This window comes from Lathamus discolor, chromosome 2 (genome assembly GCF_037157495.1).
Source record: "Lathamus discolor isolate bLatDis1 chromosome 2, bLatDis1.hap1, whole genome shotgun sequence".
In the NCBI taxonomy this organism is placed as follows: domain Eukaryota; kingdom Metazoa; phylum Chordata; class Aves; order Psittaciformes; family Psittacidae; genus Lathamus; species Lathamus discolor.
Window position 1 is genome coordinate 49,751,420 of NC_088885.1, and position 15,419 is coordinate 49,766,838.

Genomic DNA, 15,419 nt, shown 5'->3' on the forward strand with positions numbered 1-15,419 from the left:
CATGGCTTCAGTTCACAGAACAATAGAATAATAGAATGGTTTGGGTTGGAAGGGACTTTAAAGCTCATCCAGTTCCAGCCCCCTTGCCTCTGGCCGGACACCTCCCACTAGACCAGGTTTCTCAAAACCCCATCCAGCCTGGCCATGAACACTGCCAGACAGAAAATATTAAATGTCAAGGTGGGAGACAATAGAAGATCAACATTGTGTACGGGACTCACATTTTCCTTTGGGCTTCTGGTCGTGAATCCTCATGAGAATTTAGAACAATGCTTGATTGCACTAAATCACATTCAGCGTCCCGTCCTTCTAGGAAACCTGCCTTCAGCTGAGATTTTGGAAGGAGGGCAATTCTGACAGCTAGGGCTTTCAAAGGCTTTTGCCAGCCAGATTAGAAATGGTGGCCATGCAGAGGTACACCAAACGTAGCAAGCGTAGCGAGGCAGCAAACAGACAATAGATTCAATAGTGTAGGACTTGACGTGTTCTGGGAGGAGGCACACAACACCCACTGCTGAGTTGATGTGTCTGCCTTCATAGGCATTTTTTTGTGCTGCACATTGAGTGAAAAGGTAAGAAATCACCATTATATTTGTTTTCTTTGCAGGTGAATTTTATACTTTTCATTAGTATTATAAGAATCTTACTGCAGAAGTTACGATCTCCAGATGTTGGAGGAAATGACCAGTCACAGTACAAGTGAGTCATATTTTCAGATATTATATACAGAGCCAAAATAATATCTGTAAGATTTCCTCTCTTGAAACCTGCTACCAACAATTGCTGTGATACTGTAATTACATTTAATTCAGAAATACTTTCAGATGTGGTTTAATAAAGATCTTGTCACTATGCTGAAATAGAGATTTACATAATTTTGTGAAACACTAAATTCAGTGAAAAATAGGCAGTTTCATGAAGACCAGCAAGGCACTCTTGAATTTGATTTTAATCAATGAATGAATATGCTGATGCAAAAAATATGGAGTAATATCTTTCTTCTAATGCGTAAATATGTCAGTTCAACATAACAAAAGTTTCAAGATCTAAACCTCTTTGCTTTAACCTCCTAAAAGCATTTTTTTTTCACCTTTCATTTCTAAAATACTTTTGTTTAATATTTACATACATTTTAAGAGCTGGAAATAAGAGACATTGTTTCCAAACAGTAAAAAATGAAATATAACATTTTATGTTGATTTAAAATAACATCTTTATTTTTCTGGAGGAAAGCAAGCGACTTCTGATTTTTTACAACTTCTTTTCTGTTTAGGCTTCTCCTTTTGCTTTTTGGTTTGAACATCAAATCTTAACATTGTTTCCACAGCTTTAGAATCAAGGAATTGGGGGGCAATTTAAATACATTGCTAAAATCGGATTTGTTCTTTTGTTATATTTCTGTATCGTTTATTGTTGCTTATTATAATAGCTGCTGGATATTGTAATTCTGAATCAAGTCTCTGTTGTATTAGGTCCTATTTTAAAGCTCAGACACTGAGTTTGACACTTCAGGATATTAATATGGTATTTCAATGATAAAACCTAACATGAACACTGAAAATTCAATCCCATGCAAGTGGCGTTTGAAAATGTGCTCCTGGATAACATCTTCATTTAAAAAATACTGAATTACTGTCCTAAGAGCAGATAAAACATGGTGTGCTGAAGTAAAGTATATTTTAAATCCAAGAGAAATAGGATTTTGTGTTTTGTAAATGACATGACACATTTGATGGAAAAAATGAAGAATTCTGATGCGCCATGGGAAAGGTGACATTACTAGATTGACATGAGGCTTTGCTTCATAGAGCCGAAGGGTCCTTTTTTCTGTTTGCTGCTTGAATTAACTAAACACTTGGGAGAACCAGGTCAACCTAGATGAAATTATGCAGTTGCCAGATTTTTATGTAGCACAATGACTGACCTTTGGGCAAGACATCCCCTCAAATTCTTGTGACAGGAACTTTTCTGATTCCATTGGGTATTTATGTAGTTTACGAAAACGAGGCATTCCCTTACTATCAGTCCCGTAATTTTCCACAGTTACTGTAGCACTTCACAGTATAAATGTTCATTAATAGCAACCTTGTCCTTCAGTATTCAGCCCTGTGAATATTTTGCTTTTAGCATTTGATTGCCTGATTAAGTTTGGATTGGATGGTCTTTAGCTGATACCCATGGGAACAGTAGATTAACCTCCTCAAGAAATACTGCATTTACAGAGCAAATTAAAGGTCTGGAAAGCTCCTTTTTCAAAATGCAAATGCATTTTCTAAAATACAGAGAAGAACAAAGCTAATTTTTATGTCCCTTCACTAAAATGGAAGTGCAGTATAGAGCAAGTGACATCAGCTAGACAAAAATTATTAAACCAAGAACTGAAAGTGAAATATGAGTCCAAAATTAATATGAATGCAAATGGCCATTTTTTTTCCCTTCCTCTGTCCACTTGCTTGTACCTGGTTCCATCCTTTTTGTTGCTCAGTTTACTTTTGCAATGGGTAAGGTTAAATTCAAGTTTTAATTCAGTTTTCTATTTCATTTGGGAAACCAGGAAATTTGCTGTCATCTTTATCTCATCCAGTGTTAATGAATTTCTTATGCTAAAGAAATCCTATTTGTCCCGCTTACTGGTAACACCTTTAGATGTGAGGGTTTTACTATTCTTGAGAAACTTTGCTGTCAGAATGTATTATTTCCACATAAACAGATGCAGCCTCTGGGACATTATGAAGAAAGGAAGACTGTGAAAAATGACACATAAAAAGCAAAACTGCTTGAAATACCTTTATTTTCTGTTAAAATAGGTGAATTCACAACAGCATCCTTTCATTGTTGAATCAAGTTATATTCATCAAGACAGGAATGAATTAAGGGACTCAACATTATAACTTCTTGAATTTTATCTGATACCAGACACGCATAATCATGCATGACTGGCCCTGTATAATATATAAAACTGATGTTGTTAGATTGAAATAAGTGACAGATGAGGGATAATTAGCAATTCATCATTTCAGTGGTTTCACAGGCAGTTTGTCAGACCTGCTCTGCTTAATAATTTAAAGTTCTCCTTCCTTCAGTAGTGTCTTGTGCTAAAATGTATTATGTAACTGACATTAAAAATTAGTTAATGGTATATGCTCAATACAATCACTAGAGTTAAGAGATTTTAGTATTTGAGGGTAAATCTGAAATTGCTTATGAAAATCTCACAGTTAAGATTATTCTGGATTACATTTCCTAGGTACTGTTTACATACTCTGTGTGTGTAGTGTACAAACTAACCGTTCAGCTGCACATTTGAAGGAAAATAACATGAATTAATTTCAAAAGAGAGGCTTTCCTTTACATACAAGAGGATTTGTCAGCATGACTTTGCAGGAAGGCATTATTCCTTTCCACTCTGTACCCTTTATGCCAAGTAAAAAGTACCTTGAGATATCTGCTTATGACACTTTGTTGAATAAAGCAGTGGAATAATGCAGTAAAACCCAAACTCCAAAAACCATGCTATGAAATCAGGCTGGCAACTGGATGTCTGTCAGAGAGACAGAGCAGACGGTGTGTCCTAGACCCTGCTGTGGTACAGAGGGCACCTTTAAAAAGGGTGTTTTGGATTAGAGAGGCCCTGCAGCCTTTTACTGGCTTTTGGAAGAGTGAAAGTCAGCAACATCAAGTATAATATGAAATTGCACACATTAATTTATGAGGTTACTATGAGGCTAATTGTATAGCAAGCTTGAAAGGAAAACAGTTTGCATTAAATGACTAAGACTGCTTATAAATCTGAAGTTATGTGAGGTTTATGTAAACGACATTGCATCAGGTTCTTATCGTAGTAAAACAAGAGCTTATCATTAAACTCCAGCTTTTTCTCTTTTATTTACCCAGGAGACTTGCAAAATCCACGTTGTTGCTTATTCCATTGTTTGGAGTTCACTACACAGTGTTTGCTCTATTTCCTGACCGCAGTTCCAATTATTATAAAATAATCTTTGAGTTGTGTTTGGGATCTTTTCAGGTAAATTTTAACGCTTTTATTCAAACGGGGTTTGATTGACCTACGTTGTCGGTGCTGCTTACTAACTGAGGAATATTGTCTCTTTCCAGGGGTTGATTGTTGCAGTCCTGTATTGTTTTTTGAACAGTGAAGTAAGTTTCATCTTTCCTACTGAGGATGTTAAATATTGATTTCAGTAAATGTATGAATGCCCCTGTAATTCTAATCTGATACATAAAGATGGCTTAGATATTTGCATTCCTATGTTTCTGCACAGTGCAGAACAACAGGAGAAATTAGTGAATTGGGGTGAAGAGTTAGAGCTGTTTGAAATCTAATTCCTTGCAAACCGAGGTGTTAGTAAGTGTATCTTCTGCTATTTAGCATGATCTAATTCTAGCTCTTACAAGCAATGTTGGTTGCGCAGGTGAGGTACAAGCCTACAAGTTTATCCAGAACTTGAAGCACCATTTAATAAGTATTTAGGGGTAATCTTCTGACAGAATCTAACCCCCAGAGTGGCAGCAGATTTTCAGAAGTGCTTAGCATGTAGCAGCTTTCTTAATATCAACTGAGGAGGATACAAAGAATTCCTTTTGATTTCAGCCACTTTTTAAAGTAGAACATACCTTAAACAGTATGCTGTGTCTCATGGGAGGCACCTGCCTGAAGAAGATGCCTTGCATCAAGATTCCCTTGCACAGGGAATTGATATGCAGCTCTCCTGAGTGCTATTCTGGTCTTTGAAATTCATGGCATGCCCCATTTTTTGCTGATCATTTGATTCTAAGCTTTAAGTATATGTGATTAATAGCTAGATACCAAAAGCTAATGTTGCAGCACAAGTGATACAGAATGGATCATGAGAGTAGCCTTGGGGCATCTCCTCACAGACAGCATAGACACAGTCTTTGCTTCAGATTTGTAATCTTCATAAAGACTTATTTGATACTCTAGAGGGAAAGGATGCCATCCAGAGGGGCATTGACAGGCTTGAGGAGCAGGCCCCTGTGAACTTCATGAAGTTAAACAAGGCCGAGTGCAAGGTCCCACACCTGGGCTAGGGCAGTCTCCAGGATCAGTATAGACTGGAGGACGCATGGATTGAGAGCAGCCCCGCAAAGGAGAATTTGGGGATACTGGGGTATGAAAAATGGGACATGAGCCACCAATGTGTGCCTGCAGCTGAGAAAGCCAGTTGTATCCTGTGTCAAAAGAAGCGTCTCCAGGAGGCTGAGCGAGATGCTTGCCCTCAGTATGAGAATGACACAGACCTGTTAGAGTGAGTCCAAAGGAGGGCCACAAAAATTATCAGAAGGCTGGAACACCTCTCCTATGAAGAAAGCCTGAGAGAGCTGGGCTTATTTAGCCTGAAGAAGAGAATGCTTTCAGGGGACCTTATTGCAGCCTTTCAGTATAAAATGGGGGCATTATAAGGAAGATGAAGAAAGACTTCTTAGTAGTCCATGTAGTGACGGGACAAGGGGAAATGGTTTAAAACTGAGAAAGGGTAGACTTAGATTAGATACTATGAAGAAATTCTTCACTGTGAAGGTGGTGAGACACTGGCACAGGTTGCCCAGAGAAGCCGTGGATGCCCCATCCCTGGCAGTGTTCAAAGCCAAGTTGGATGGGGCTTTGAGCAACCTGATCTAGTGCAAGGTGTCTCTGCCTGTGGCAGTGGGGCTGGGACGAGGTGATCCTCAAAAGTCCCAACATGAACCATTCCATGATTCTACTCCTAGAGGTCCCCATTTGACAGCCAGCAAACGTGGAAAAGTTCCTCCCATAAAAAAAAACATTTTCAGCTCATCTTGTGCATTTTCTTTTAACACAGGTGCAAGGGGAGCTGAAGAGAAAATGGCGGAGTTTGTGCTGGAAGCAGACAGCAGGTAGAGATTACAGACTCCACAGCTCCTCGATTTCTCGGAATGGATCAGAAAGCATTTCTCAGCTCCACCGGAATTCAAGGGCTCACTCATTTATGCAGACAGAGACCACCATGATATAAATAAGCTAGGTCCCCCAAAACATGAGACACTGTGGGATATATCATTCATTATGCAGCTTGATGTGATACTTTAGAAAATGTACAGTTAAGTGCTTTGCTTTTCAACATGTTGGCATGTGGGAAATTGGTTTGTGCAGCCAACCAGTTAATAACAGAGACACCTGCCTCATGGAAGCTTTCTGGTTTTTTTTTTAATGGTATTCATATTAATTCTAATGTTCTCTTGCTGTTTACTAGCCATAACTGTTCAAAACCTCATTTACTATAATGGTTCCTTTACCCTTCAACATGTCTGCCACATAGATGTATGGTATCCTGTTCAGTGTAGACTACTTTGGAACATGCTGAAAAGGTTAAGATGGGAAGCAAGAAAATTTCTTACACTTTATTTATACTTAAGAAAACATTTATTTCCTTAAGGATTAGGAAATTCTTTCCCAATTATGGAAAACAGAATAAAAATAAAGAAATGTAAGACTATAATTAACCACACTAGGTGTTTAGTGTGCTCATCCAGGAAGTAATGAACATTATTTATACAGACACAAAAAGGCAGGCTTTTCCAAAAGAAAAACCCTGGCTAATTGTGTAATGACTTTCTACAGAGTTTGATTTCAATCCTGTTGTTCCTTTCAAAAGTGCCTGGTTTTTCTGTTTAGATGCAGACAGTAGGGCTACCTTCGCAGTCAGAAAAGTCTACTGTAATAGTTTTGATTAAAACATCACCATTTTCCAATAGTGCTGTTGCAATGACCAGTTCTTCTCTTCTTTTTAAAATCAGATTTGTGTTGATCTTTTATTAAGCAATTTTCTGAAGAGATGGTTTATTGCTACAGCAGTCAAGCATAGGATAAACAACTTTGGATAGCATATTACCTATTGAAAATATATTTTTATGTAATATTTTCATTTAAATATGTCTTTAGAAACACATACTTGGCAGCTAAACCAAGGGATATTGCAGTAAAGTTACAGCTCCCATTTAAGGAATAACGTAAAGTATTTTAGCTTAATTCTATTCTGTATTTATCTGAGCTGACTTAAAATATAGCCTTGACCATGACTCCAGAAAAAAGAAAAAAAACAGCAATTAGAATCCCTAAAAATTGCCATAAAAGGCATAAATAGAAGGAATTCTCAACAAGGCCAAGCCTCTTATGTAGCCACTTTGTAAAAAAAAACCCAAAAGACAAAGAACTGACAAACTGACAGATTCTTACAAATATGCACAGGACATTTGCACTCTAAAAGAAATAAACCAAATGATGTTTAGTTCCCATGTCATATTTAACTATGTCCACTTTTAATAGCAAGTGGGAATAATATATATTTGCATGAGTACCCCTGATCCGTAAAAGCAATTGCCCTCATACTTCTCATAACAGATTGTATGGAGCCAGCAGAACCCAAGGTCCTTGATACTGCCAGGTAAAAGGAAGAACAGCAGCAAAGGCATGTCTTGGCAGGCACGTACATTCTTGAAAATATCACCAGCACTGGGAATATTGTTGGCAGCCATCGAACTGTCCATACACCTCTTGGTCTGATTTAATCTAGATATTTATCAGTCAAACACTATTTATTTTCATGGGATTACCCTGGATTAATACAAAGTCATGTCAGAGCAAAGACAGAAAAGGCCACATGCTTCACATGAGTACTAGAGAATGAGTAACATTGTAAATGTTATATGACACCAACCTTTTTGTAGTATTGTTTGTGTTAAACAATGATCACTTGATGAATTGTTACTTTGCCAAATTTGACTTTAAAGAAGCTATTAATCACCTCCAGTCATTCAGAGTGCTTTTTGCTGTCACTTGATGAAGTAACTATGAGATTCTGGAGTAGGCTATCCAGTGACAGTCCCATGGGAACTAAAGATCTAAAGATACATACATGTATTTGAGCATGTTCCCAAAGGCTTTAGACTCAGAAACCACTGCTAAACTTTATTGTTTTTCCTGGATCTCTGAACACTCTTATCAACAAATTCTTAACTGCACGTATATGAAGACACGTAAGAGCTTTGGGGGCTGCTTCTATACCTAAATTAAAGACATCTGTGCTTCTTTGTCTGAAGCGGCATTGAGACTGCTCAGATCCCTGAGATGAGACATGTAGAATGTACCTTTTTCCCCAGATTTCTTGGGTAGAAGGGCATGCTTGAGAAGAATTCAGGCATACTCATCTTTATGTGCAAAGGAAGTTCTTTGAGTGAGTTGGCACACAAACAGAATAATAGTCTAGTAACAGAGATTACAAGCAATCAGTTCCATCAGTCTGTCTGCATGATGCATCACTAATTGTTTATAATTCATTGTATCCTAGAGAAAACTATCTTTGTTCTAATTAGGCTAGCATGGAGAAAATTGCATTTTAATGATTTCTGGATTAAAAATCAGAAAAGCTTAAATAAGAAAATGCGTCTTAACTTTCAATGAAACAGTAGTTGCTGTTAACAGGACACAGATGCGTTTGAACTGGATTCTACTTTTTGCTTAGGAAGTAATGACATTCAAGACAATGAAGTTGCATCAGCCAGGGCATCACCATTCATTCGAGTGATTTCTGTCAGCGTTACCTGCTGCCAGTGTCTGAGGGACACAGATTACTCTCCAGTCACTAGCCATGATCAAAATCTAAATATATAGTGAGTGCTGACTTAAATTTTCCTCTGCAGAGTCGATTTCTGCTAAGTGCTCAATAAGCTCAGGTGAAATTCATCTGCCCTGGTTTCAGTGTCTAAAAGCTAGATGTCTGTCTCTGAGCTAAAGACTCTTTTACAGTGCCTTCCATAGTCATCCTAGGGACACAGGCACTAGTTGAAGATTTGTCCCATGTTCAGCTGGGCTTCTAAGGCAGGTAAGCTGAAACACCCTTTTTCTCTATACTTACTATAAATGAACCCAGGGTGGCGGGCTAGTACTTAGATTTCTTACTCTACAACTCAAATTGAGTAAGATGAATCTCTACAGAAAAGGCTGTTTGGTTATCTGGCTAATATTACCCAGATACTCCTTTTTGAGCCAGGTGACTTGTATTGGCCAAAATTATTTTCTGAGAAATGCGCAGGGTGATTCGAAAGTTCAGGCAATGGAGTATTCCTCAGTTCATTTGGAAGGGCTTCCCTGTGGCTGACTGCCTTCTCTCACAAAACCAGTAGCCTTATGTTCCATTTTGGTTTGCCTGGCTTCAGCTTCCAGCAATTGTTTCTTGCTTTGGGTTAGGTGTTTTGCTTTTTTGTCTTCTGCAGAGGAGCCATATGGTAAAACAAAGTGCTCTAGACTACCAAAAATATTCTTTGTGTGAAGTCTTTTGAAAACTACTCTTTAAATCATGTTTTGATTTCCTTTCTGAGAAACTAATGAAAATACTTCAAATTCTGACAGCAAGGTATTTCTCAGATAATTCTTCTTGATTCTTTTCTGTGTCTGCTCCACTCATAATACCTTCAACCAAAAGAAGCAAAGAAATGCACACACCACTGACCGTATTTCTTTATCGCATTTGCAGTTCAGCTGGTCACACCTTTGAAGTCTTGGACTTCACATATGCCTTTTCATGGACCAGGAACTGGCTAGTGTCATGCAATGAGATTATTGCTAACATGATTTTTGCCATATAAACTTACACCTTTCTATAACATGTTGGCCTTGGTGTCTGGGTCAGGTGCATTAATGTGCTTTGCAAAATAACCTTAGGAATATGGAGAGTGCCCTTTTAGCTGGAGTGCTGGCTGTCATGAAAGTTTAAGAATTTGACAGGTATGTAAGTGAGAACTCCATGCAGTCTGTCCTGGAGTCCATGAGATTCCAACAGTTGCACCTGAACTGCATGGTGATGGGTGCTGCAGGTACCCAGCTGAGGAACTACCCAGTTTAAGCATATGTTGAAACTGGACTGTAGCAGTGGTAACTAATTGGAGGTGAAAAGCCTTCTCCAGTCAAGCTGGAAGCAGCCTGCTTCACTCTGTATCATCTACTTCATGTCCTGATTCACCCCAGACAGGCTTCCCTTTGCCTTTGACATGATGAAGAGGAAAGCAACAGGCATAGACCCTCAGCAGACCAGAGAATCTGTCTGTAACAGCTTTATGAAATAAGGCATTGCCAAGCAAATGTCTCACACTGCATGTGTAAGGACTAATGACTCACTTGCATTATTTGTCTCCTATTTTGTGAGTTCTAAAATCATCCTCTGTTGACTGTGAATTTGTCTATTTAAGCAAAGCAAATGTGAACAAAGTCTAAATTCACTTAATACAGATGTTTTTCAGACATCTCTAATGAAGAATCAAGCATCAAATATGACTAAGAAAAAGGAAGAACTACAAGTAACCTGCAGAGAACGCTGCTATGTATATAAGGGGTATTGTCCGAGCAATTACTGTCTGTGCATAGTGATACAGGAAATACTTTTACTAACATAAGTACCTTCACGTTACCATGAGTGCCTATATAAGCTGCTGGCTGTCAGTACAACCCTGACATAACCAAATAGCAGAAGTCAGTATGCAGTGCTATTCTGTTGATGAAAAAAAACTAACAACAAAAAGGTGTTCTAACGTGTATGTTACAGAGTACAACAGGATAACAGCTAAAAGCAGGTTTTCTTGATACGGTTTAACCACCTTATGTTAAGCCTGGTTCCACACAATAACAGTAGGTAGTTAAACCTAAGTCAGGAACATTTCCATTGTCAGATAAACCAGTGATAAAAATATCCCAACCCCTTTCATTTCCCAGAGCACTCTAGTAAGTTTATGATAACCTGCAGCTTTTTTTTCCTGGCACATTAGTATGATTATTGCTTTGAAATGCTTTTTTCATCTTCGTCAATAACTTTTTATCTGTCAAGTATGATAAAAATTAAAGAATATGTAAATGAATGTGATTATTTTTTACAATGTGTACAGACCATGATGTTGTATAGATTAATGTGTGTAAATAGATTTCATACTGTAATTCGGTATACTTCTGGTTTTGCTCTTTTGTTCTTTCCTGTTTTCAGTTTTTACTGTCACATACCTAACAGCCTTCTCTGAGATATGGTATATATAAAGCTGTGAACAAATAAGTGTTTACATCTTTATGCTGTTAGTCATAATAGTAGTTAATAATCCCCATAATGGACTGAAGAGGAATCGGAGAATAAAAATTTTAAAAGTTTTGCACAGAAATTCTGGTATTTATGTTTCAAACAAATGCTGAGGCTGCTCCTGCCATGGCAATGGGCACAGGGGAGAGATACACCAAGGCAAGACTGGCAGTGGTGGGTTGCTGGGGGGGACAGCGAGGGAAGTGAGCACACGTGGAGGAGGAGGTGGCACCTGATGGGGCAGCGTATCTCCCTGGCAGCAATACCACCAGGGACAAAGGATGGAGTGCTGTTTTGCTGTCTGTCGTGTCGCCTGCTGTATGTATCTCTATGCATCACAGAAGCTACATCACCAACAGGGGTCTTCTGACCCTTTGAGAAACCTAAGTTCTCATCCTCTCCCATCTTATGTGTGTGTCTGTATGAGCTCTGCCTATCAGTCTGAATCCTTTTGCAATCAATTATGTGACTGCAAAGCTCATCAGTGTCCTCACCCATAGGCTTGTCCTCTCTTCTGATTGCTAACTGGGTAGCCCCACAACCAGATCACCTTCATGTCTGCAGGTGAGTTGCTTTAGGGCTGATGATCCCTAAAAAAATAGATCCCCTAAAAAAATTGTGGATAATGTTAACACTACCAATGCTGACAAACTCCTGTAGGTAGACTAAGGGATGACCACAGAATAAAAGCATAAATCAGTGTATTGGTGAGGGGAGAGAGTGAGGGAGCCTGTACTCAGCAAACACTTCTATTGCAACTTCTGCATGGTTATGCTCAGCAGTATTAGCTGCATGAGTCTCAGCTCTCTGTGCTTGTAGCCGCTGGCCTGCAGCCAGGCTTGAATGCTGCACAGTCAGTTATCTCTGATTGTAACAAGAGGCTTCTAACTGGGACATTTGAAAAGGTAAAGAAGAACGGTGCCTGGGATGGTGAAAGAGCCAGAAAGCCTGACTGCCTTCTCCTCCTCTCTGTCAGAGACCTGAACCAAAGAACTGCACCAGACAGCAAAAGTATTGCAAACTGTGCGCATGTAAATTTGTGTATGGATTGTAGAACAAGGTTGCTTTTATAGGCCATCTTATTTTCCCTTGCCAGTGCATAAGCCAAATCCCAGTCTAGCTCCCAATTCCAGTTCCACTTGCTTGTACCCAGGCTGAGGTCAGCCTTTAAGTGACAGTGACAATCTAAAATGGGATTTACACAGACCACAGGGAGGAACTGGGTGGGCCTGGGTTCAGGAAAACCCTCAACCCACACCACAAGCTGTAGTCTGCTGTAGAAAGGCAGAGTCTGGGTGTAGCTGTCCTGCAATGCTGCGTTGTCCAGTGGAGTTTGGGGTGGCTTTTACTGCAGTGGCTCCATAGCAGAAAAGAAGTTATTCCACTTTACGAGACTACAAAGGATTGCCAAGGAATCTTGGAAACCGCAATGGTTCTGAGTTAATACAAAGTTCCAAATAATCAGACCCCGTGTGTCCAACTGAATAAAATGAAACGCTTTCTTTAATTAAGTTCTATTTTTTATAATTGGCTGTATTTTAATACCTTCATATTAACACCATAGGCTGGGATATATTGTGAGCTAGCTGACACCTAATTTAGGTTGAACGATTGTATCAAACCATTTAATAAGTATATGTTGTATCAAACTATTTATAGATTTTTCACATAGGAAAAATACATGTTTTTCTAGTAATCCTATAGAATATAGTCAGTGCCCTAGGACAGTCAGCTAAATATGAGTATTGGATTTGGAGGACAAAAGAAATGAAAATGAAGAGCTGTGCTTTATGTTGAAGCTCTTTTTTCTGAGCTGATGCCTTTGTAATTGAGACTGCTTCTCGACACAATCCTGTTAAGCTGTGAAATTCTCAGTTCAGAAAGGCTTTATTTAGCAATAGCCCTCAGCTGCTGCTTATCCCTGGTTTCCTGCTTACATTCTTCACCTGGTCTTAATTAGTGCCTTGAGCTTTGGCTGCCTGTCTCCATAGGATATGAAAAAATACTCTACAAATAATGAGGAAGTCAGAAAGCAAGATTATAACAGCATAATTAATAATGGATCCTGACTACTAGGGGACATTTTGTTATACAGAGCTGTATTCATGAGAAGCAGTTTGAAAATTAAAATATAATCTAAGTAATATAGAAAATTGTGTTGTAGAAGATGACTGTGTCTTAGCCAGGTGATGAATTGGACAGTTTAATCATTCCTGCACATTCTAGCTTCTGTTATTCAGATAAGAACGCAAACCATATGGTCTGTTTTAAGAAAGACTTAACTTGACCTTACTACTTAACAATAAAAACATGAAGAAAAATACCATTTCCCTCAAATACCCAACATCTTTAAAGAATCATTTTCATTTTGCCTATAAAGACCCTAACATCCTGTTTCTTGGATTAAGACAATAATTTATCAATTTAGACAATTGAAGATACCATTTTGTCTTATAACATATGGAATTAATATTGTTATTATGTTTTTTAAAAAAATCTTTAGAAGTCCAGCATAAACACTGCTCAGGTTATAGCTCTGGTTACTTGTCCTCATGCCCCAAATATGAGCTGGCGCCTGCTCAGAAGACAGAGGCAATACTGGGTTTTTGTCATTAAGGCCCAGTTTATTTCTACCTAGCTTTAAACATCTCAGTTAAGTGTTCTATTTGTAAATCCTCTATCCCCTTTTTGGCTGAATGTAAAGCCAAAAATGCAGCCTGAGCACTGATCCTACCTCTGGGATATCTCATGTCCTGCTGTAATGGGGGGTTGCAGTAGGGGGGTTGCAGTAAGGATCTGCACTAGGGATGCCTGCAAGGGACTGCAGAAAGAGAGCCATGTTCCACAGTGAGTTCAGCAAGCTCTGGCAGTGCTGCTGCCATGACACACACATTTCCCTCTCACTGCAGTCTGACAGGGTTGTGCTGTAGATGTGCTCAGGTTTTCCCATTTTTCAGCTGCTGCTGAAATCTGAATCTTAATTTAAACCGTGTGATCACTAGTTTTATCGCCCCACTCCCATGACATTCAGTAGGAAGACATTTACTTTACAACTGTGTCTAGCTTCACTGCAGTGAAATATTGAATGAATAACAATGCTTTGAAACAGGCTAATGAAGAAGGGGAAGGTTTCATTCAAAAGGATTAATGTTAAGTAACAACAGTTCTTGGTTGCACGAATGTTAGCAGGAGTTTTTAATGGTTCTGCTACCTATGCAGGTTTCCATACAAAAGTCAAATATTGACTGGCATTGCATAAACTGAGTCTGGAAGTCAGAAAGTTGTTTATAATCACCAGAGGAGTGAGGTTTTAAAAAAGCCTCATGGCATCTAAGGAAAATTCCACTTTTAGATTCCTGTTTATATGACTTAGAGGGAGTAATATTGGTATGAGTCTAAACCAGCAGGGGATTAAACCTCAGGACCCATGCACTTACACTTCCTACACTGCCATAAGACTGTGGGATCTTAACTGTATTAATATGTCAGCTGTTTTGGAAAGAAATAGGGAAACTTAGAAAAAAGTTACAACTTTTTCACATCTGAGAGTTTAAACACGTAATGGAATCACAAAAATCATTAGGTTTTGATCTCTTGCCAATCGCTACCATAAAACTCTCTATGAAGACTATTTCAGTCATTTGTTTCAGCTGTATATTTAATCTGATATGGTTGCATTGTGCCTGGAAGAACAGAAACTGCTGTTGATGTAGATACTTTGGAAGAAAATGTGAGTACTTTAAAGAGATTTTTAGTTCATCTTCTCCCTCTATTGTACTCTGTATTCATCCCTAGACTAGAAAAGTTCTTCCAATTACCTATTCATATACTGATCCATGAATAGTACAACCATACTTCTATATATGTTCTCCAAATGTCTGGGCTGAATAGTTTATTTCCTCTGAGTTGTAATTACTCATCTCAGCATTTGGCAGTGTTTTTGAGTGGTTTTAATTTCCCTCATGCAATGTGTCATCAGGTTTAAAAAATAGTGGTTTCTCTGGACAATGTGGGTACTAAAGTATTTGGTTAGCTCAGAGTGGAAAGGGGCTTCTGACCTTCACAATTAACTTGCAGTTGACTGCCTAGTACATTTTAAAAATTGAGATTAACTCAAAATGATAAATTAAAAGAAAAACACGCAGAAAAAAGATGTGAAGTTGGGGAATAAAATGGGGTCAAAGTAGGTTCTTTGAGGAAATAAGATTTTACTTCAGGAAGGTGAAGGGTGAAGGGAAGATTAATTTGGGGGGCCCCATGTAGTATGAGATGGGTGGAAAAGGGTTGAGGTAGGAAGTCAAGTGC

The 15,419-nt window shown here is 38.6% G+C and overlaps 1 protein-coding gene across 1 annotated transcript in view; it reads left to right on the forward strand.

Moving 5' to 3' along the window:
• VIPR2 (vasoactive intestinal peptide receptor 2) overlaps positions 1–11,196 on the forward strand; it is a 54,003-nt gene extending 42,807 nt beyond the window's left edge. The window contains exons 10-13 of the mRNA XM_065666783.1: positions 608–699; positions 3,895–4,024; positions 4,114–4,155; positions 5,841–11,196. Of these exons, the coding sequence (XP_065522855.1) occupies positions 608–699; positions 3,895–4,024; positions 4,114–4,155; positions 5,841–6,014 (438 nt within the window). The 3' untranslated portion in view covers positions 6,015–11,196. The remainder of the gene's footprint in view (positions 1–607; positions 700–3,894; positions 4,025–4,113; positions 4,156–5,840) is intronic.
• Positions 11,197–15,419: the final 4,223 nt, after the last annotated feature.